Genomic DNA, 22,941 nt, shown 5'->3' with positions numbered 1-22,941 from the left:
AATGTGGTAGTCAGAAGGTTACCTCTCTCCCACCTGAAAGATGGCTGGGAGGTGGGGGACACTCAGGGAAACCTATCCCTCAGGCATGGCAACCCAGCTCTGTCCATCAAGGAGGAAGTGTTTGTACTGGGTTTTTGCATGACATCAGCATGGAGAAGGAAGTGCCTTCTCTACCACTACAGGGGAGCCCAGAGACAGGACAGCAGCAATTGGGGGTCAGCCAGAACGGTACCCCTGAGTCTGGACTGGGGAGCAGCTGTGGGCCGAGGAGCAGTGGACGTAGAGTTCAAAGGCAACTGCACTGAGCAACTAGGACCTGAACCTCTAGCACCCCCTGCTTTCAATGGAGATCCCTTAACTTTTCATACAGTTCGATTTCTGCTTACGCTGGCCCCACCCACGTGCCAGGCTGCAGTCCGCAGGATGAGAGAGATTCTCCACTTTTGGGGTGCGCGTCCCCCTGCTGTAGGGGAATGGGAGCTTGTGGGAAAAACCCTGACGTGGGATGTGGTCTTTAAAGTCACCGCACTCATCTGTTTGCCCCTGAGCAGAGGCAGATGCAGCAGGAGGAAACTTCGCGTGAGGACTCAGGCGCACCCTCCTCGAGTCACACTGCTTTTATCGAGGACGTGGTGTGACATGGGGTGTAGCTGGCCTGCGGGGGGCGGGGAGGGGGTGGTGCAGCATCCGGGCACTTCAGCGAGAGCGTCTCGGGAGCACCGAGAGCAGTCTGCAGCCAGCGTTCCCACAGCCAGCCTGAGGAGCGCCGGGAAACGCCTCTCTGAGATGCACACCTCACAGTAGGCTGACTTCTAGACTTTTCTGAGAGTGCTGTCTTCAGTCCATGAGGCTGCTTACACCCACCATCGTCAGATCTTCCTCCACACCCAGGCACAGCTGCCAAGACCTGCCTCCTGGATCAGCATGACTGAACCTGAACAACACCCGGATTACTAGAAGGTGGCTCAGAGGTGGAACCCCACGGGGAGCCGCATGGTTGGTTCCTCGCGGACTGGCACAGGACTGGATGGACTCGGGTGGCACTCACAGCTATCCACCCTTAAACTCCTGCCCCGTCCATCTGTTAGGGAGACCTGCTTTTCTTTGGCCCCAAATGTAGGTTGTGGAGCAGGGATGCTTTTGGATCTCATTCATCCCTCTTTTGGTTCTCATAAGACTGTTGGAAAAGCAAAGCGAGCACTGGTGGGAATGGGGAATCTGTAATCAGGCTGCAAAAACCTGTTGGAGCCTGTTGACGCAGTTTGGAGGCCCCCCCCCGCAGGGCTGAGCGCTGTTTGTGTTTGGTTTGTGTTGTGTACTGAAAGAGTGACCTTCCTATTAATGCCATTTGCTCAGAGGATCTAATAGTTCAGCTCCCGGATTAATGAAACTTACGTAGAAATTAAGCAGGAGAAGTTAGCAAATCCTGGGAAGGTCTAGATCTTGCCTGAACTTTGCGCTTCTTCAGGTAAATGAGGCAGATTCTCTAAGAGCAGAGTGTAAACAGTGTCTGAGACCTGCCAAGAGGACACCTTCCACGGGGTGATCCTTCACACTTGTTGAGAGTTTTCCAAAGGGTTTTACCCCCAAAATAATTTTGAGATGTTAAGTTTCATCACGTTTTTGGTTTATGTGTTTATGCCCGATAAACTTGTGCAGAGTCTGCTGGTGTTTTGCAGCGTGAGGCTGGGAGCGGCCTAAGGCTTATATTCAAAAGATGGTGACATCCCAACCAGGCAGTTAACCAAGCCTGTGACCAGGATGAAGAGTTGAAGAGAATTTAACTGTGATCCAGTGGTTCTCACACTTGAGCAGGCATGAGTACCACCTGGAGGGCTTGTGGAAACCCAGGGTGCTGGACCCTGGCCCAGAGTCTCTGAGTCTGCCTGAGAACTTGTATTTGTAACAGGCTCCCGGCCAATGCCATTGCTCCTGGTTGGAGGACCACAGCTTGAGACCGGCAGTTTTGTCCCCATTTTACAGATGTAGAAACTTGTGGAATCTCCCTGGCTACTGAATGGTAGACCCAGGATATATCTGAACTGTCTCAGTGCTCAAGGCCACCCCCCAAGACTTCATTGCCGTCACTTGGTCTCTCTACTGCACCCAAATTTGCTTTATCTTCTTCCCACATTCCTGCTTGGTTCTCAGAGCAAGGCGGTGCTTCAGCGGTAAGAGTGCACCTTCATTTCCAGATCTACAGGCTTAACATACCTAAGAAAGGTTAACAGAAAGTTACTGTATTTGGAGCTAGAAACGAGGAATTTCAGGGAGGAAGAAAAGGATATGCTTTAGGAATTGGTCTGTCTCCTCTGAGTTCCTAGATTGGCGTTTCAGCTCTGGTATAAGATGTATTTGTTTTAGCCATGATATATTCAGTATTCTTACCAACAGCCCACCCTAGCTAAAATGGGTCTTCTTACACCTTACGTCTTAGAAAACAAAGGATTATAGGGCACCTGGGTGGCTCAGTCGGTTAAGCTTCCGACTTTGGCTCAAATCATGATCTTGCACTTTGTGAGTTCAAGCCCCATGTCAGGCTCTGTGCTTACAGCTCAAAGCCTGTAGTCTGCTTTGGATTCTGTGTCTCCCTCGCTGTCTGCCCCTCCCCCACTGGCACGCTCTCTCTCAAAAATAAACATTTAAAAAAATTAAGAAAATTACATTTACAAGAATATTTGAGTTGAAAATCAGCCTCCATGTCAAAATTCAAAGTAGGCCCCTATCAGTACTAGAAAGTAGGGAGATTTTTTTTCTACTTAAAAAAAAAAAAATCTGCAATATTTGTTTTTGCTCATTACTATAGAAACCCTCCTAGCCCCCTCCTCACCCCCGGGTGTTATGAATGGAGAAAACTTCACTCGAATCCTTGAAGAATTCTGATCAAATTTTTTCTGTAGACCATGGTGTGGCAGGATTTCTATTATTGAAGTGACATGCCACTGAAGGAAAATTCTAGAATTTTATGTAAAAAGCTTACTGTGAATGTAGATGAAGGTTTGAATGCAGAAACACAGATTAATACCAATAATGGGAGAGATTCATGTGTGTCTTCAGTATTCATCTTTCAGTGTTTTTTGTTGAAGCACTTTTACTATAACACTGTTTACTATACGATCTCATATCAAGTTTGTTCACAGTAAACCCTAGTAAGGGAATTAATTATGATGGTATCTTGGAAGCTGAGGACATGTATTGTTGTGATATTGCAAGTGGACAGGTTTTCTGCTTATACTTCATGCATTCATCTGTTTAGCCATTCAGCCATCTGGCAGATACTTAGATAGCCACCAGTGCTAGTGCAGAGAAGGAGAGAGACAAGGTTATAATGAAACTTATTTTCTTTTTTAATGTTTATTTTTGAGAGACAGAGAGACCGACTGAGCAGGAGTGGGGGAGGGGCAGAGAGAGAGGGAGACACAGAATCTGAAGTAGGCTCCAGGCTCTATACTGTCAGGACAGAGGCTGAGGCAGGGCTCAAACCCATGACCCATGGGATCATGATCTGAGCCAGTCAGACACTTAACAGACTGAGCCACCCAGGCACCCTGAAACTTATTTTCAATGGAAGCCAAGGAGATGGTCAAACAAGTTGAAATACATGGTATTTTCAGTTTCTGGTATGTTCTGTGAGGAAGGTAAAACTGGGTAGTGGGCTCGAGGGCCTCTGCATGAATGGGGTAGGACACTTGCCGTGAAACCTGAATGACCCGCACCAGCCCAGAGTTCTGGGGTGGAGCAGCCCTGTGACCAGACTAGTTGAATGAGTTTGAGGAACCCAGAGAGAGCTAGTGTGTCTGAATATGCCGCACTATTGGGGTCAGAATATGCCGCCAACATATGAGGTCTGAGAAATGGGCACAGGCCAGATTTAATTCTAGGAATGGAGCTGTCAGAGGTATTCAAGCAGTGGAGTGGTATGATATGATCCATGTTTTAGACGCTCACTCTGGCTGCTGTGTAGAGAAGGCACAGGAGAAGGGCAAGAGGGAAATCAGGGAGGTCACTTTAAAATATAAGACCAGCAGATGGAAAATCCTGTAGAAGTGTTTTTGCAACACATCTTTCCATGTGTTACACATGAATCCTTGTGTATAAATCTGTGCACATTTGTTCAATTCTTAATCTTCAAGACAAATTTCTAGCAGTGGAATTACTTGGAGAAAGGGCACACATATTTAAAATTCTGCTCCCTGTTGCTCAGCTGCTTTGTAGAAAGGTCGTTACCATTTTTACTCCCCTCAGCAATGCGTGAGAGATGCAGTTTGCTGAACCACACCAAGACTGCATATTTCTCATCCCTGCCACTCTGGAAAATGAAAAGACAACTGCTCAAAAGATGTAAATTAAGGGCACCTGGGTGGCTAAGTCAGTTGAACGTTTAACTCCCACTTTGGCTCAGATTATGATCTGAGGATCGTGGGATCAAACCCCACATTGGGCTCCATGCTGAGTGTGGAGCCTGCCAGGGATGCTCTCTCTCCCTCTGCCTCTCCCCAGCTCCCTCACTGTCTCTCTCAAAAAACAAAACAAAAAAGATGTAATCCTCGAGTGTAGCATGGTGGAGACATGCCTCGGTGGCAGTTTGAGTGACAAAGTCACAGGGATCTTAGTTGGAAGTGAAGGTGTGACATCACCAAACCCTCACACCACATCGATTGCCATTCCTTCCAATCCAACATGGCACAGAGGATGTCCGCACACCGGAGTGCATCCCAGGGTTAGTAGTGACCAGTATCAGTCAACAGAGTTGAGAGCAGAGCCTGAGGGAGCCCACTGAAGGAGCTGGCATTGTCCAGTGTGGGGAAGAGAAACTTTGGAGAAACACTGCAGTCGTGAATATTTGAGGAGCTGCCATCTAGAAGAGAATGTAGACCGATTCGATGTTGCCCTGGGAGGATAGATGGACGTTTAAAAGAAGGATGGGATTTTTGACTCAACATGGGAAAGATGGCTGTAACAATTAGCATCGCTAAAAAACAGAGAAGTCCTGGTTGGCGGCAAGTGTTCGAGCAGAATGAAATGGTGATCTCTCCAGCCGAGTGGGAGGCTGGAGAGAGAGCATCTCAACTCCCCGCCAGTTCTGAGAGCATCTCAACTCCCCACCAGTTCTGAGGCCCGTTGTTGTTTACTGATCCTCAGGGTACATGGAAATGAGAAAAACAAACCCAAGCCTTCTAAAGAAGAGACGCAGGCTTGCCCCTCCCCACCCCCAGCCTTCCTCTCTTGGCCACACTCTGTGGGGAAGAGGCCATTACTGGCTCCTGTTGGTGACACGCCCCACTTCCTGTGAGTGTTCAGGAGGAAGCGGACAGTTAATGTTGCCACTCCTGCTATCAGAGGCCAGAGCAGAAGGGAAGGGGTCAGGTTAGGGAGAGTCTTAACTGCAGATCACATCCAACTTCAGAAATGGCTGAAGCTCCCCAGCTCTGGCAGCTGAACTACTGACTGAATGGAGTTTATGAGCCCACAGCTGTTGGTCACCTTGTTGGCTGCATGGGCAGATTGGAAACTCCCCATGTCTTGTCAACCAGAGATGTAACCCTGGAATAAAGGAGCACACTTGAGCTTTGAACCTGTGGCTCCAGCGGGCTCAGTCCTCAGTCGGAGAACTGGAGTGGGTCGACGTGTTCAGCAAAGGCATACTCGCCACCAAGCCCTTGAGACTGCTTTGATCTGGTCTCCTCTTCCTGCCTGTAGCAGCAGTGCAGTTCAAGGGCAGCCCCAGTTTTTCAGAATAAGACAGAGGCAGAACCGGAGGTGGGGAATGATCTGTTTCTGAGCAGTGGCCCCTTCATTTTCCTGTTGACGTTTGGCTAGAGCTCAGTACCAACCGCTAGGCCTTGGACTGTGGTCACTCAGGGAGGAGGTGTCCAGGGTCAGGCTGGAGCCCTGAGGTGCCTTCCGGTGGTCCAGAATGCAGATCAAAGGCTTGGCCTTAGGAGGCAGTCTAGGGGGCAAAGCTCAGACTCTGAAGCCAGCACACCTGGGTCTGTCCTGGTTGGGAGGGTCCCGGGCATGTTAGCTTCTCCACACCTCCTCCTCTGCAAAGTAGAAATGAGAATCTGTAAACTTCCCACCAGTTAGGTTCTCACCACGTGCCCACTACTGTCCCTCATCCTCTGCTCTGTGAAAACTGCTTCCGTCGCAAATCTCAGATCTGGATAATAAGGATCACTCTGTAAACGTGCGGATCATATGATAAAAAAGGTGGAGCTCAGCTAGTGAGCCACCTACAGTTAGTTGTCAGTCTCAGATTTCCCGTATTCTCTGTGGTTTTTTGTGGCCTCGTGTTACCGGGCACAAGTAACCTGTCAGCTGTAGAGAAGGTATTCGTTTTTAAATTAATTTTGAGTGATTTATTGAAAGGGTTTGGTACTCATTTACATATCTTAGTATTCTTAGTTCTTAGGTGCTTTAACACGTTTTTTTACACTTCTAGAATTGGAATATGCGATACAGTAAATATCAAAAGAAACTCGCCAGCCCTTTCCTTTTTTCCTCTCAATGCTGATAGTAAGTGATGGTCTCTAAATCCCAGTCACCTTGGAATGAGGTAGGAGGGCTACTTAGGACAGGGCTATTGGTAGGAGCGCCTGGGTGGCTCAGTCTGGTAAGCTTCCGACTTAAGCCCAGGTCACAATCTCACAGTCTGTGAGTTCAAGCCCCACGTCAGGCTCTGGGCTGATGGCTCAGAGCCTGGAGTCTGCTTCGGATTCTGTGTCTCCCTCTCTGCCCCTCCACTGCTTGTACGTGCTCACTCGCTCTCTCTCTTTCTCAAATATAAATAAACATTAAAAAAAAAAAAAAAAAAGGACAGGGCAGTTGGTTCCCCAGAACTTTCCTGAGGCTTTATGTGACCAAGAATTAATAATAAATCATCCTTCCCTGATAATATTAGCAAGGAATTATGTGGACATGGGCATGATGCTTGTCTGTGTTTTTTTCCGTTTTCTCCCGTTAGATCTGCTTACTCCACCACAGTGACACCCCCCAGCCCCCACCCAGAGAACAGAGGCTCGGCCTGAGGCCCATCTCCTCCGAGTCTAGGCCATATCCAGCCTGCTGGTGGATGGCTCTGTGGGCTGGGGGATAGACGGTCAGGGGCGAGTGTGGGGGCCCTCCACCTCCTAGAGTATGTGTATAGAACCAGAACAGGAGGCACCCAGGGTCTCACCCCCACACACCCAGAGAAAAGAGGACTCACAGGTAGTGTGGGGCAGGGTTGTGGGGGGGTGGGCACGCACTCAGCCACGTCATTGCACCGTCGGCCCACACGCCTTCATTGCTGCCACTGCTGGGGGTTCACAGGCTACTTAGCCTTGTCCTCCCCCGGCCTGTCCCCTCTGAAGAAGGCACAGCCCAGAGGGAGCTGAGCTGAGTTGTACTTCTTTCTAGAGTTGTCACCAGACCATGTATGAAAGCTTTGCCATCTTTCCCGTTTCCTAAGTGCTTCCCCAGTAAGCTAATCCTGTGAAAAGAGCTATTTCTAAAAAGCTGGTCTCCATTCCTCCATCTGGCACAGTTTAACCCCAAAGATGATGATGGTGATGACGATTGTCATTAGGAAAACCAAACCCTTGATGTCACAGAGTAAGGAAATTGAGACTGACTGTCTTTTTGTAATCTCTTTCTCTCCTTATAGGCCTTGGGACCTTGTCCATAGGGAGTTTGTTTTAGAACTTGATAAAGTAAGGTCACTTAAATCAGGTCACCTATAAAGCTCCCTTTTTGGAGCAGAGGTACAGACTATGTGTAATGCTTTCTTACATGTGTGTTCCTGGCCCTGCAGATGTCAGGATTGCAACATGCAATTTACTCAACCTGTTGCCCCCGCTACTCTCACAATCCATAAATCCATGTAATATCATGAAAGACACAGAAAGTCTTTCCGGTTCACTGCAGACATTCCTGTGTTAGCACTTCTCAAATTTGACCCCCAGCGTGCCTCCGAAAGCAGAAGAGAACACATACCACTGGCATTTGTGAGGTGGCAGATGCAGAATGATGGCTTGATTTAGGAGCTGGCCAGATCTGGGAGTTTTTTATTCTGTAGCATTGTGTGTCTGAAAAGAGTACCTTTCGTCTGAACAAGCAGACCTGGCAAATCGGATGGTCTTTTATCTCATGAGCATCCGTGAAGTTCATGAACGTCTTCCAACAGACCGCAAAGCACTGAGCGCCATTTTTGGATAGCACTTGTGAGAGCTTCAAGGAGGGGTTCAGGGAGATGATATAAAGCTTTAAAAAGAGAGAAATCACTGTATAAATTACACTCCATACCTTAAAGAAAATGTAGGTACCAACCCCTAAATATATAATACAAAAAGTTAAAAAAAAAAAAATAAGCCAACTCGGTTTTTTGCTAAATCACATTGTGTGTACGTGTGTTTGTTCTTTCCAGACATATGAAGATTCATGAGAAGGACCCTAACAGTGCTACAGCTACGGCGCCCCCATCCCCACTGAAGCGCAGGCGGCTGTCCTCCAAGAGGAAGCTGAGTCATGATGCCGAGTCAGAGAAAGAAGACCCAGCACCTGCTAAAAAGGTTCTCACTGCTCCCGGCACAGATGTGCCTAACCACTGGACTCCTGGCAGAAATACCTCTGCCTTTATTTTCACAGTCTGGGGACTTGGCAGACATCCATCCTAAGCTTTTAACCTGTGTTTTCCCACACTGTTTTATAAGGTGTCTGCAGGAAAGAGTACCCGTGTGCACTTCTCTGTGGGTCCCCCTACCTGAGCCCCAAGAGATGAAGAGCGTGTTTCGTAGCTCTGTGCTTTTTTGTTTCTCCAGCTGGAGTGGAAGCTTCATACGTATTAGGGGCTCTTGTCCTCACTCTTTGATTCTCTGTACCTGTCAGATGCTAGGTGCTCCATAAACGTTTATTGAATGGATGAGTGGGTTGAAGGTGGATGGATGGGAGCGTTCAGTAGGTGTTGTGTGAATAAAGCACTGTCAGTAGCATCCTTAATCCCTAGGAAGGAAGCCTCCTTTTCCTTTTAGATTTGGATTGAGTATTGGCTTCTCTTCTGAAGCAGACCCATGTGGGAGACCACCTTCCTGACTTCACTTTTTTCCCTTTCCCCAAGATGGTAGAAGACGGGCAGACGGGTGACCTGGAGAAGGTGGACGAAGTGTTTCACTGCCCGATATGTTTCAAGGAGTTCGTTTGCAAGTATGGACTGGAGACCCACATGGAGACCCACTCAGATAACCCACTAAGGTAGGAGAAAGAGTGGGACACAGCTGTACTCTGGAAAGCTCTTTTTCTTTCTGTTTCTTTCTGGCCTATGACCTGGCCTTATTCCCCAGTCCTCCAAACTGGGCTAATGGGATTTAACTTGAGTTTGATGACAGCAAGGCAGCTAGTAAGAAAGGTGGATGGTGCAGGGAAGAAACCAGGCTGAGAAATGTCAGAAGGAAGAAGTGGCTGTAGCCACAGGGTGTGTTCACCGAGGTTCACTGCACTTCCATTTCGCTGTTGGGAGGGCCCTTGGAGCCTTTGCTGAGAGTCCACTGTGCACAGGGTGCCCCGTCACAGGGGGCTTTTGAGCATCAGGCACATTGTCTGTAACACCAAAGGTGTTGCAGCCCAAGTGATTGTTAGCTTGTGCAACAGTGTGGTAAGGACGGAAGGGCATGCCAGGTGCTCATCCATGTTTCAACTGGATTGGTAGCACAGAAACCTGAGAAAGCAGTTTGGGGTAAGAGGAGTTCTGTTCTGCTTCGTGCAAGACACTCAGCCTAACGTGAAGGCTGTCACAGTAAGATAGTGAGACATGATTGTTCTGCTGTTCTGGGTTCCATTTTTGGTCTTTGCTGGCTCCAGCTTTCCTGGTTCTTCGCCTGCCCAAGCAGAGAAGGTGGGTGGTGATAGGAGTTTCCAGCAGTGTTCAGGGCAGGGCCGGGGACAAGGTGGACTTGGCCTTCCTTCCCTATCTTCTCGGAGAACTTCTTCATCAGGGAGAAAGTCATGTGTTCTCCGTGACAGGTCTGGAACATTTTCCTACAGAATTGCCACTTTTAAAATGCTACTGCCACAGTTTCCGAGCATTGAAAAGAACCAGGTGCCATAGGGGCGCTAGAAGACTTGGAAGCTGTGGCCTGCAAGGCACAGACGAAGGTTCACCCAGAGCAGAGGCGAGCGCCTCTGTGCCCGCAGCTCTGGGCTTCAGAAGGCAGCTTGGGAGTATGGAAATCTGGACACCTGTCTGACTCACCGACGTATGGGCCAGATTTCCTTCCTCAGGACAAGGCATTTGGGTGTGATTTGGGAGTACAGAAGTCTGACCAGGTTGAAGGCTTCTGTGTTGCAGGAAAAGCCTAACCCTATGGCGGCTTAAAGCCACGTCAGGCGATTACACTTAATCACATCAGCTTGACATTTTTTCCATTAGGGGGAAAAAAGAATCCATGAAAAGTTTAAACTGCTGAGCAGTTGAAGTGCTACAAAATGTCTTTTCATAACTCCCCCGTCTTGGGGAATTGCAGACCGCGTAGGAGAGGGCAGGGACCGGTGGTCAGAACCCCTGGACCCCATCCTACTCACATGGGGCCTGGATCAGCTATATTTGAACCTTGAAGGAGAGCTGGACCAGGTAGTCCCTGTGTTCCCTTTCCGGCCTTAAATTCTAGGGGTTGGTCTCTTTAACAGCTGTTCTTTTGTCTACCAAGAAAAAGCACTTGGCTCTTCCTTTTGCGGGCCCTCTGGTCCTGAGAGATTTGGGAACGTTAATGGTTTCATTAGCATCCGCAGCATCCCCAGGATGTGGGCTTGTGGTAGGTGGTGAATATTGAAATAGTTTTCTCAACCGAGGACCTGAGCAAACAGAGGAGAAGTGACCAGACAGGCGAGTCGTGGGCAGAGGCAGCAGACAGCACGTGGGACCCCGCCCCCCACCCCACGTTGCTGCCGGATAGCCACGCAAGCTGGCACTACAGAGGGAACACAGTGCCTGTCTCTGAGCTCCTCTGTGTGTTTTGTTTCACTTCGTGCTTTAGTCTGGGATCACAGTTCATCTTTGGAACTACCCGTTTGTCCCCTTCCAGATAATTCTGTCCTACAGGAAAAATAATTTGAGTCTCACGAGAGATTTTTGAGCAGCTGGAGCCTGTACAGCACCACGTATAGCAGTGATAGAGGACGCTCGAGTGTCCCCTTCTCACATGGTGGCCTGGATGAGGGAGTGGATTCCCCTGCAGTGGGGCCCTCTGGACAAGCACTTGCCCCAGGGACAGGCTGGGCCTGCTATTCAGAGGTGGGGACGGGCCCTGTGTTGGACACTGGTTGTCCCGTTCTGCACAGTTTGGTGGGCAATTCACTTGCCGTGACTCCAAGGCCAACAGGGCAGATGATCTGTGAAGTTGAGCCTCAAGTCCTGCCTATTTTCCTCGCCTACTCAGGAATAATGCCCTTTGTCTGGAGAGGGGTTGACTGGAATTTCTCGGTAGCCTGGCTGGGCCTCAGCCCCTTCTGGCAGCCTTCCACCCCACGGGAGCCCCCAGACGCTGTGCCCACAGCGCATCCATTGTGGGGGGGTGGGTGGTGAGCAAGCCATCCCCCAACTAGTGGCTGTTGTTGTGCGGGGTGGGGCTTGCATCTGGAAACCAAAGGGACTTGATTACAGAACACAGTTAATTTCCCTTTCTCCTCTCTGCTCTCCTGTTCCACATAATAGCCTGCTATCAGAGGAGGCCATGGGGGCAGGCATGAGCCGGCAGGGCCCAGCCAGGCAGTGAACTGTGACAGTAGCCGGTGGGAGAGGCTGCTTGTTAACCCAGAGCTAAAATAGACACCAATTCCATTTGCAAACCCCAAAGGCAGTAGAACCACAGTGGGATGCTACCAGTTCAAACAGAAAGTTTATAACTCAAAACAGCTGTTGGTTTCTCGCTCTTCTGCCCTCACCCCCTCCACCCCCCAAAGCTGGCCAGGTGCCTGTTATCCCTTAATAAAAAGTGTTGGAGATCCAAACCCGTGCAACTGCTGATGCTGTTCTCCCTTCCTCTGTGTTTCAAATTAATGAAGTGTGTGTTAGCATGGAGCAAAGGGAAGACAGGGAGCTGCTGGTAGCGATTCTAGCTCTTCGTGCTGGGCATTGCTTGTGCCCAGACATGACCAACAGTAAATCCACATCCTCCTAGACAAGGAGGGCTTATTGAGAGCTGGCATTTGGAATCAGGGGTGAGGGACAGTACTTTAAACGTTCTAGTGGTCACATTTTAAAAAGTAAAAAGAGGGTACCTCAGTCGGTTAAGCATCCAGCTTCAGCTCAGGCCATGATCTCACGGTTCGTGGCTTCAGGCCCCGCATCGGGCTCTGTGCTGACAGCTCAGAGCCTGGAGCCTGCTTTGGATTCTGTGTCTCTGTCTGTCCCTCCTCCGCTCATGTCCTCTCTCTCTCTCTCTCTCTCTCTCTCTCTCTCTCAAAATAAATAAATAAACACTTACTTTAAAAAGGTAAAAAGAAGTAGGCAAGATAATCATGTTTCTTTGTTCATTATACCAGTGATACCAAAATATAACATCAACACATAATCAGTATAAAAATTGTCGGGGATGTGTTTTACCTTCCTGTTTACATACAAGGCCTGTGCAGTTCAGTGAGTGAGGTGCAGTAACAGCCCATCTCAGTTTGAACCAGCCACATTTCAGGGGCACAGCAACCCACCACACAGGTGTAGGTCCAGGACAAGCCCACCTACGGCAGGGAGAGCACCGAGGCAGCAGCTTGGCTGTAAAGGCCCCTGGGCTTGTGTCTGAATGACTCGTCTCAGGCTGGTGGGGGCTGGGCCAGGAGGGTTGACAGCTGGGTGGTTACCATGGCTCTGTGACTGCTGCCAAGGGCAAAATATAGCAAAACTTATTGTATAATCTTACGTGGCTTCTCGATTAAAGGTCGGGTGGTGAATAATTTTTAAATTATTTTAGTTAAAACGTATCCAAATGATTGAGTGTTTCTTGTGTGCCAGGCACTCCACCAGACTTGAAGGAAAAAATACAATGATGTTAGAGACAGGGCCCCTCCAGGGCCAGTCAGGAAACAAGTAAATGGGAAGTTCTAAAACAAAGCGAAAGGGATACATTCAGGGCCATGAAGGGCACAAGCTGCCTATTGTCGAAGCACAGGGAGCCTGATCCAGTTAGTGTAAAGCTTCCCTTGACATTTTGCACTGGATGTTGTGACACTTCACTGTGTCCTGTAGGTGGAGGCTGGAGGCTCTCCTCTGCCTGATCAAATTATTGATCTTGATTGTCAGTAAGAAAAGTTTTAAGGTGATGCCCTTAAATCTATGTCAAGAATTAGCATGTGGGGAACACAGTGGGCTCTGACAGGTTCACCCTTCCGGCTGCATGAGAGCTTGTCCCACACCTGCACGATGAGGATAAGTGATGTTACGGGCACGCAGGCTAGGCTGAAAGCCACCCCCTTCATCTTAGTGGTGGAGGGAGGTGCCAGAACCTTCTTTCTTCTGGATTCTCAAGTGTTCCAAGGAATGTTTGTCTCCCTTCACTGCACCACCCTCCCCATACACACCCCCATCACCTACAGGGAGCCCCTAAAGACTAATTCACATGGCATTGGGCCCACACTTAAATGTAATCCTAAAAATAAGGAAAAGGGTATAAAAAATATTCATCAGCATCTTGTACTTAAGACTCCCAGGGGTCCATGGCTTGGCCAAGTGGAGGCAGCTTTAAAATGGTGCTGGGGGCTGAGTGAGGAGGCAGGGGACATGTCCCCCTGGCCAGCCTGGAAGTCGGAGGCACCTTTGTCAGTATCCCCCTCTCCACCCTGCCGGAGGGGCCTCCCCACGACTTGGGCTATTCAAAGCCAAGGCGGCCACCGGCTTCTGCACTTAACCTGCCCACGATGAAGTGCCTCTGACCCGCCCTGACTTCACGCCATGCTGGTTGGTTGAACCGTCCGGGCAGGGTGTCGGGACGCAGTGTGCAGTCTGGCAGATTCCTGGGTGTGGGGAGGGCAAGCCGCCACCCGCCAGCCACCGGCCAGGGCCCTGTCACAGGGCCCTCACTGTTGCTCCCAGCAACTGGGAGAGATTAGTGCAGCTGTTGGATGTCAGTTCTCTGGCTGGACGGGAGGGAGGGCGGGGAAGGGTGGGCACCAGGGCAGGAATGTCTGAACCGGGTGGGGCTCCGAGGAGAGGTTGTTTGCACTTACCCCTTCTTGCCTCTGGAGACAGAGCAGGAAAAAATGGAGCATGAAATCCCTTTTAAGAAGGAATGTCAGTCTCTCGGTTAAAACAATGTAATGGGCAAGAAATTCAGTATATCAAGGAAGCAGCCAGGGTGAGCTGAGTGTTCTCAGCAAGGTATCTCACAGGTTCTGATGACAAGGGCTGGGCCCTCTGGCTGCTCAGGGAGTATTAGTGGCAGGGAAGGCTCACAGGTGAGCCCCTGTCTGGTGTCCAGACATTAAGATTGTGCCATGGGTTGTAGAAGGAGCTGAGGGCACCTGCAAATCACTGTCCTCTGAACAGAAGCATAGCAAAGTGGAGTTAAGCTGACTAGCTCCATCCAGCCCAGCCTGCTACCTGGCATCTCCCTTGCCCCCCGGGCAAGCCGACGCTGTTTGCCCATCTGGAAAATGCATTTGAGGACTTGTGGCGAGGATGAAGGGAGCAAGCCAGTCCTCAGACTGCAACAGACATGGAATGGGTATCCCATTCCTAGGACATTGAAGAGTCAAATTCCAGGGCTTCTCCCAGGTACTATTTATAATTGACAGAAAACATAAAAGCAGTTTGTCTTCTAGTCTTTATTGTTACAAAGAGCTGCTTTTTTCTAGTTCTGCTTTCGTAAAGATTGGGAAGCTGAATGGCTGTTTAAATTTGGTTTGAGTCCTACCTACCAAATTTTGTAATCCAACTGTGAAAGCCAGACAGAAGCTTGAAGGAACTTGACGGAAGCTTGAAGGTTCCTTAAATAGTGGAACCACACATCATTTTCCTTAGATTTTTGGGGAGGTCTGAGAGTCCTAAAGAAAGGTGTTTCCTAATGTTTGAGATTTGCCGAAGCAGTTTTTCCAAAATATGTTTAGCATAGTAAATATATGTTTTCCCCCATTAACTGCCATGATGGTAGATGTGATACTGGTGTAAAGGGGAGATGCCTGGAGGGGGTGCTGCTTATCTCTTTCGCCTGCTCTTGAGCTTTCGGTTGACTTCAGAGCTCTCTTCTTGGCCCAGAGAGTTGTGGTCACCGGATGAGTACAGCACTACTGTAGCAGGCACTGGGAGGAGCTAATTTCCAAATTGTTTAGCCACATGATTTGGGGGTTTTGTTTTAAAGCTTCTCTGTGGCCTCGCTCTCCACTTCCGTAAATCCCGTTGCTGACACATTTGCCTTCAGATTTACCTTGGCTTGACTCTTCATCTTTGAAAGGTGCGCATGCTTCCTTCTCATCTTAAGTACTTTGGAAACCCGCTCCAAAGAGCGTGGACACATTGCTAATTTCAAGGCTTGTGTCCTTAATGGTGAGACCTATTCCTTTTTTTTTTTTTAAGTTTATTTACTTTTGAGAGAGAGAGAAAGAGCACAGGTAGGTGAGGGGCAGAGAGAGAGGGAAACACAGAACCGGAAGCAGGCTCCAGGCTCTGAGCTGTCAGCACAGACCCCAACACAGGGCTCGAACTCACAAATCGCAAGATCATGACCTGAGCCGAAGTCGGACACTTAACTGACTGAGCCATCCAGGCGCCCCAGGTGAGAGCTATTCCTGATGTGTAACTGTTGGCTCTGCTGTGAGCCTTCCAAACCGCTGGCTTTGTTTAGGGCTTCCTCCGTTCCCTACCCAGAATGCCCAGACTGTAGTAGCACATTTGTCACACTGCATTTCTACCCCAGCACAGGCTTACGTATAGTTTTCTTTGAAGAAATAAATAAGAAGGAAGGCTGTAGTATCTTCTTACAAGGGCGTGTGTTATAAAAGAACTGATGTCAGGGTGCCTGAGTGGCTCAGCCAGTTAAGCATCCAACTTGGGCCCAAGTCATGATCTCACAGTTCATGGGTGTCTTTGCTGTCAGCATGGAGTCTGCTTCAGATTCTCTCTCTCTCTCTCTCTCTCTCTCTCAAAATAAATACTAAAAACTAAATAAATAGATAAGTAAATAAATAAAAGAACTGATACCACGGTGTTCTGCCTCATTACCACGGGCACACTGTGACAGGGGTCAGTCCTCAATTCGGTGACTTGAAAATTCTGACTTTTGTCTTTTTAAGACTGGTGGTGGATGTGGGTATGAATAAGAGCATTCATTTTCATTAAAGTCCTTTGAGAATTAAAAGGACAGCCAGTCCCCTCAGCTAACGAAGGAGAGTATTTCCTTGACCTGCTGGAGCTGGCTTGTTCTGTCCTTGCCTTGCTGTCTGTGTGCCTGTGACAGCCAGGGGCAGGGGCTGAGCTGTGGCTGGAGGGGTTGGGTCTCTGTGTGGCTTCAAGACCAGTGCAGTTAGTTCACTGTTCCTGTGAGACTCAGGCTTCTCCGACTGTGCTCCGAATGTGCTCTGTCCAGGCCCGCCAAGGCCAGGGCCAGTGTGCTGTGTGATTTTGCTTATTTGCTTAATCTCTGAAGGAGAAGGGACAAGAAGGGCTGTGGATAAAGTACATATTGAAGGCTCTGTGTGGTTGCCGTGCAGCCCTCCAGCCCCCGGGGCCACAGTGGAAACTTAGCTCACAGCACCCCACATGCTGCTGGGAGGCATTTCACTCCCTTAAGACCCCCACCCCAGCCCCCTCCTATCTGTGCTTCGCACCTACCCATACCCTCCGGTGACCTTGCAAGCGGTGCTGAGGAAGGTGGGGGGAGCAGATAAGCTGCAGGCCTTGTGCCTCTTGCCTCTGCTGTTACGAGGCCGTGACCGCATGCCCCAAACCATAGCTCTTGCCTTGCCGCCCGACCCTAACACAGCCGTGGGGCCCCCACCCCAGGAGTAGGAGCCGCTGTGACTGAGCAGCTCTGTGGGAGGCTGGGCCGTCATAGGTGACGAAGTGAGAATGGTAAAATCTCCAGTATTCTGAATTCAGATTTCTTTCTTATGGAAGCATATGCTGTCATGTGCTGGAATTCACGTGTTTTCTGGGTGAGATTGGCTCTGGTGAACTGCATTGGGGTGCAGAAACACCGTTTCTGCGAGCAGAATGATTGGGGGCTCATATACAGGTGTGTATGGGTGTGTGTGTGTAAGCTGAGGGTGGGCCGAATGTCCGTATGGGCATTCATTCCTGTTTGATGTGTAACCTCACCTTGTCCTTGGGAGTTTTTTCTACTGATGAGTTTTTGTTTTCCTTCGAGTAATTTATTTCAGTATGTGATTTTAAAAAAATAAAAACATTTAAAGGAGGGTTTTAATTTTTTGTTGTTTATTTTTTTGAGAGAGAGCATGCCTGTGTGCGTGCAAGTGTGGGAGGGACAGAGAGGGGCTCTGTCAGCACAGAGCCTGGCTTGGGGCTTGAACTCACAAACCATGAGATCATGACCTGGGCCAAAATCAAGAGTTGGACACTTAACTGACTGAGCCACACAGGTGCCACCCAAAAAGAGAAGCTTTTGTTTTTAGAAGTATCAATGGAGTTCTGTTAGCATCTTTTTTTCTTCTTTTCCAGAGGGACAGAAAGAGAGAGGTGCACAAGTGAGCAAGGGGCAGAGAGAGAGAGAAGCGGGGCTCACCCAAAGTGGGGCTTGTGTTTTACCTAAGGCTCATGCTCACCCAATGTGAGACACAAACTCAGGAACTGTGACATCGTGACTTGAGCCAAAGGCAGATGCTTAACGACTGAGCCACCCAGGCACCCTGTTAGAATCTTTCAATCCTATAACTGGGGGGGCACCTGGGTAGCTGAGTCAGTTGAGTGTCCAACTTCAGCCCAGGTCATGATCCTGCGATTCATGATTCCGAGCCTCGCGACAGGCTCTGTGCTGACAGCTCAGAGTTTGAAGCCTGCTTCAGATTCTGTGTCTCCCTCTCACTCTGCCCCTCCCCCGCCTGCACTCTCTCTCTCTGTCTCCCCAAAATAAATAAACTTAAAAAAAATTTTTTTTTAATTAAATTTTTAAAAAAAGCAATCTCAATTTGTAAGATTTCCCTCAGGCACGTTGTCAAAATCACACGCAAGATGAAACTGCCCTACAACAGTCCTTGGTCCTAGGATGATTAAAGTACAGCCCTACTCCTTCTGAACGTTTTGCAGTGGTATGGTCCATGAGTACGTGGAGTACCATCCAGGGCAGGATTGAGAGATCCCACAAGCCGGGGTGAAGGGAGAGTTGCGGGGACTACCTGACCAATGGCTGTGGTCTTAATGAAGACTGACAAGCCCAAGTGAGGTTAGCAAATACCCCAAGATCAGAGCCTGCAACAAGCAGCATTGCCCGCAGATTGACAGTGACCTCCATTGTCCTTGAAGAGCTCTTTAGAAATACAGTTGCAAAGTGTTTTTTCCCCAGGGGCCTTGGGAAGGCTGGTTGAACCGGAGTGTCTCTGGCTGACAAAAACCCGTCCAAATGTTTCTGGGTGATGGTTTTCCACACTGGTTTTATTTAAGGTCTGCCAACAGGTGCCGAGCATAAGATGGGAGGCAGTGTTTTTCTGTGGGGTTTTATTTTCTTCCTTTTAACTAGCCTCACAATATGCTTCTGGTTTCAAAGCAGATTTTTTTTTTCCTCTGCCACTTTCCCGCCGCTTGTTTGCGAGATGACATTCTGTATCTTTTCAGAAGTGAAATAGTGTGCCTTGATTGAATCCCATGAAAACAGAGGTGTGAAATTGTGGATGTGGGCCTTGTTTAGGTCTTACTTAGAAGGCTCTTGGTACACGTGCAGGCTAGGATGACATGTGCTTCTCTTCTGAGCTGTGGCCCTGGGAGCAGGAGTGGAGGCCCGGGGTCGGCGGTGGGGAGCAAGAGTTGGGGGGGGGGAGCAGGAGTGGGGGCCGTGGGGGGGGGAGAGCAGGTGGTACCCAGGAAGGACATGCATTTCTCCTGTGAGTCTCAAGATGAAACAGAAGCAGTGGAGACAATGGTGGAGTTCTTGAGAATGAAGAGAGAACACATCCTTTGCAATTAAAATTCATTTTCCCTGCATTCTCATGTTAGCTAGAGTGGCCAGGAAATGGGCTACTCCTGATGGTTCTTGTTCCTAGCAGTGTACGATAATGGTTAAATAGCACCTTGCAGGTTCCCAAGCATTTGGTTCTCCGTCACTGATAGTAGCTCTAAAAATGCCCATTTTACAAATGAGAAAACAGAGGCCCAGAGAAGGATGGGGAAGAGCTCTCAAGGCTTGTGGCATCAGATGTCCTTAGACTCTCACTTAATTCTCACTATACAAAGAAGGTCATGAGGAGGCAGATTCCTATCTCTGGCCTGTTTGGGAAATTCTGTCCAGCTGGCAGCCAAAATGCAGATGAAATGAGTGGTCCAAGGTCACACGACCTCCGCTTCCCCTCCCCCACTGTCCCTGATCCCTGAGCCCATCCCATACCGCTCCCCAGGTACCTTCCACCGGGGAGGACGCAGAGCATGTGGTTGGTGCTGGTTGTCAGCCATGTATTTATTGAGCACCTACTATGTGTGAAACTAACCTAGATGCCAGAGATGGGAGGGATTTGAAAGTGAACGAGAGAATGAAGGAAGGGATAGACGTGTGAGAGATAAGTGAAGAAAATGGTATCCTTGAAAACTCACAGCTGTGATAGAAGTGCAGTAAATTCTAATTGCCACATTACGAGACATTCTACTCCCTTGTACAAAACTGACTTCTGTTGCCCCTCACACTGAATTTTCTTTTTTTAAAAAAATTTTTTTTAACGTTTATTTGTTATTGAGAGACAAGAGGGGGGAGGGGGGCAGAGAGAGAGGGAGACACAGAATCCGAAACAGGCTCCAGGCTCTGAGCTGTCAGCACAGAGCCCGACACAGGGCTCGAACTCACAGACTGAGAGATCATGACCTGAGCCGAAGTCGGTCGCTTAACCCACTGAGCCACTCAGGTGCCCCCACACTGAATTTTCATAGCAGGCATCACACTGATGCAGTAGACTCAGGGAGGGTATTCAGAAAGGTCTCTGGAGTAGAAGAAAAAATGATAGACCTTTTATCTAACCCTTTACAAATGTTTATTTTTGTATTTTGTGACTTACCTGACGTGTGCAGATACCTACACATAACACGCACGCACACACATTTGTGTGTTAAACAACAAACGGATAAGGGTACATACTCAAAAACTTTCTACTTACCAGGTGTCGTACAGCTTACAAAGTTTGCAGCCCAGTTCTCAGGCTCACCTGCTCACCTTTTGCAGTCGACTTGCGTGATACCAAGAGTCAGTATTATTTATACCCAGCCTGTTTATGTCAGTAATACTTGCGATCATTTCCTATAATCAATAGAATTTTGTATAAGCTTGTGAAATTTTTTTATAAGCATAATCTGTGTGAGGGGCTTGTGGGTGGTTCAGTCGGTTAAGTGTCCAACTTTGGCTCAGGTCTTGATCTCATGGTTCGTGACTTCGAGCCTCGCATCAAGCTCTCTGCTGTCAGCACAGAGCCAGCTTTGGATCCTCTGTCCCCACCCCACCCCCCGCCCCTCCTCCATGTGCACACGCTCTCTCTTTCTCTTTCAAAAATAAACACTAAAAAAAAAAAAAAGAATAATCTCTATGAAAGCTAAGTTGGGCTGTCTTGTTTGTGGTCCAGATTAGATACTTTTTTTAATTGCTGTCAAATTTAGGGTAGGCGAGACATCTGTGAGCAGTTGAGAGAAATAATCATAAAAGCCTAAAAGGATCATAAATCCTAAAAGAATTCTGCTTTAGCTTGATATGCAAAAATCTAAGTTCTTGCTCTGCCTCAAAGAGTCTAAAACCGGGTATCAAAGATGTTGAATGGGGAGCATGATTCGCGCCCTAACAAACACATGGAACTTCTCTGGGTGCAGCTGGACTCAAACACAAGCCCTTGGAGAGTGAATGTGGGATCGGTTACTGCTCTTTATGTCCCTGAAGATTGCAGCAAACACAGAATTAGCGAATGTTAAATATTGTTCCTAGAGGAAACACAGGGTACCATTTCCTACAAGCCTCTGTCTACATTTTCATCAGCTAATCAGTACAGAAACTTTTGTTTCTGTTTAAGGAAATCTGAATGAATATCACTGACTCGGGGCGCCTGGGTGGCTCAGTCCATTAAGCATCTGACTTCAGCTCAGGTCACGATCTCACAGCTTGTGAGTTCAAGCCCCGCATCAGGCTCTGCACTGATAGGATAGCTCAGAGCCTGGAGCCTGCTTCAGATTCTGCATCTCCCTCTCTCTTTCCCTCCTCTGCGCGCTCTCTCTCTCTCTCTCTCTCTCTCTCTCTCTCAAAAATAAATATTAAAAAAAAAAAATACCAGACTCATTAACAGTGAACTCACAGCCAATAGCACTGTAATTCACGCCTGAACAAAGTTTGCCTGACACATGCATTTTTGCCACAAGGCACATCACTGCTTCTTGCACTTGTGTAGTATAGGTGGCATGTTAGCTCTGTGCTGGGAGCCATTTTAAGCCATGAAATCACCAGCAAAAAGCACAGAAATGCTAGAAATATGGCTCTACATAGACTGCAGAAGGACACTCATGTACAATGGGAGCTGAAGCAAGATGGCAGGGCAGCATTGCGTTCAGCCATAGCCAGGAATGCGCGGAGGGCAACTCCAGTTTCTCTCCTCTCTGTGCATGTCCTCAGATGCACTTCGAGTATTCATTTGGGGTTTTCAGATACATTTTAACAAGTAAGCAAATCCACAAATACAGAACCCACCAATAACGAGGGCCAACTGTCTATGTTTTAGATTAGATAAAATAGTTAATATGCATGACTTTTTTTTTTTTTTTATGAGTGCCCCACCCAGCCTTTACTGGACTTTGATCAATGAGCCCTTCTCTGCAAGGTGCAGGGAAAGCTGAGCGAGGAACCAGGGCCAACTTTCAGGTGTAACTGAATGATCGATCACACACTCATTGCTTCCTACTAGTGCTGTTTGTCTCGCGGGGTTGTTGGACTGAATGAGTTTAGGTGTTTGTAGTCAGTGCTACAATTAATTTGGCAAGAGAGAGTGCAGACTTCAGGTGCAGAGTGCCTAGTGGGTGACAGCCCTTGGTGCCTACCCTAGACTTTCTCACCTCCTCTTGTTCTCACCTTCCAGGGAGGGCACAGACCAGCTTCTGTTTCCTGCAGCTTCCCAATCCACACCTGCTTACAGCCAAGACAGGACAGAGGGGAAGAGGGAGGGAGAGAGACAGTCAGCACCATTTCTGGTTCATGAGAGGCCAAGCCAGATGAGGCCATGGGCTCGACTGCCCAGCCCACCGAGTGTGGCTCACTCTGCCTGTGCATAAATCCCACACCATGGAGCCTTCCTGAGCCCTGGGCTCGGCGCCTCCACTTTTTTTTCCAGAAGCTCTGATTGTCCCCTAGGTTTGCTGGGGAAATGGGTTCCTTCCCTTCACCTGTGCTACAGTGAGACTCAGCATAAAGACCTCTCTTCTGGGGTTTATAAATTGAAATCCCCACACGCATCTACCACAGTGCTGTGGACATTTCTGAAGCTCAGAAAAAGAGGCCACAAGTCAGCCCGCTCTCATTAGCCATTTGTAATTAGATGTTTCTCTCTTTTAAGTGTATCAGGAACATTTCAAACGTATGCACAAGTAGAGAGCACAGTGTCATGACCCTCTCACGCACCCTCCCCCCATTTTCAGGAATTACCAACTCACGGCCCATCGCCCATCGTGTTTCGCCTCTTCCCCCATCCCAGATCATTTCAAAACAAATCCCAGGCATCACATTTCACATAACAGTATTTCATCACATTACCTCTAAAGGAAAGGGATGTTTAAAAAAAAAAGACATAACCAAAGTATTGTCACAA

At 48.5% G+C, this 22,941-nt stretch overlaps 1 protein-coding gene across 7 annotated transcripts in view; it reads left to right on the top strand.

Annotated features, from left to right (window-relative positions):
• RREB1 (ras responsive element binding protein 1) overlaps positions 1 to 22,941 on the top strand; it is a 183,951-nt gene that overhangs the window by 137,282 nt on the left and 23,728 nt on the right. For all 7 annotated transcript variants that reach the window (XM_045497489.1, XM_045497490.1, XM_045497491.1 and 4 more), the window contains 2 exons: positions 8,405 to 8,549; positions 9,095 to 9,228. In XM_045497489.1, the coding sequence (XP_045353445.1) occupies positions 8,405 to 8,549; positions 9,095 to 9,228 (279 nt within the window). The remainder of the gene's footprint in view (positions 1 to 8,404; positions 8,550 to 9,094; positions 9,229 to 22,941) is intronic.

The sequence above is a fragment of the Leopardus geoffroyi genome, chromosome B2 (genome assembly GCF_018350155.1).
Source record: "Leopardus geoffroyi isolate Oge1 chromosome B2, O.geoffroyi_Oge1_pat1.0, whole genome shotgun sequence".
In the NCBI taxonomy this organism is placed as follows: Eukaryota; Metazoa; Chordata; class Mammalia; order Carnivora; family Felidae; genus Leopardus; species Leopardus geoffroyi.
Note: the sequence above shows the minus strand (reverse complement) of the source record. Positions and strands in the feature narration are given on the sequence as shown.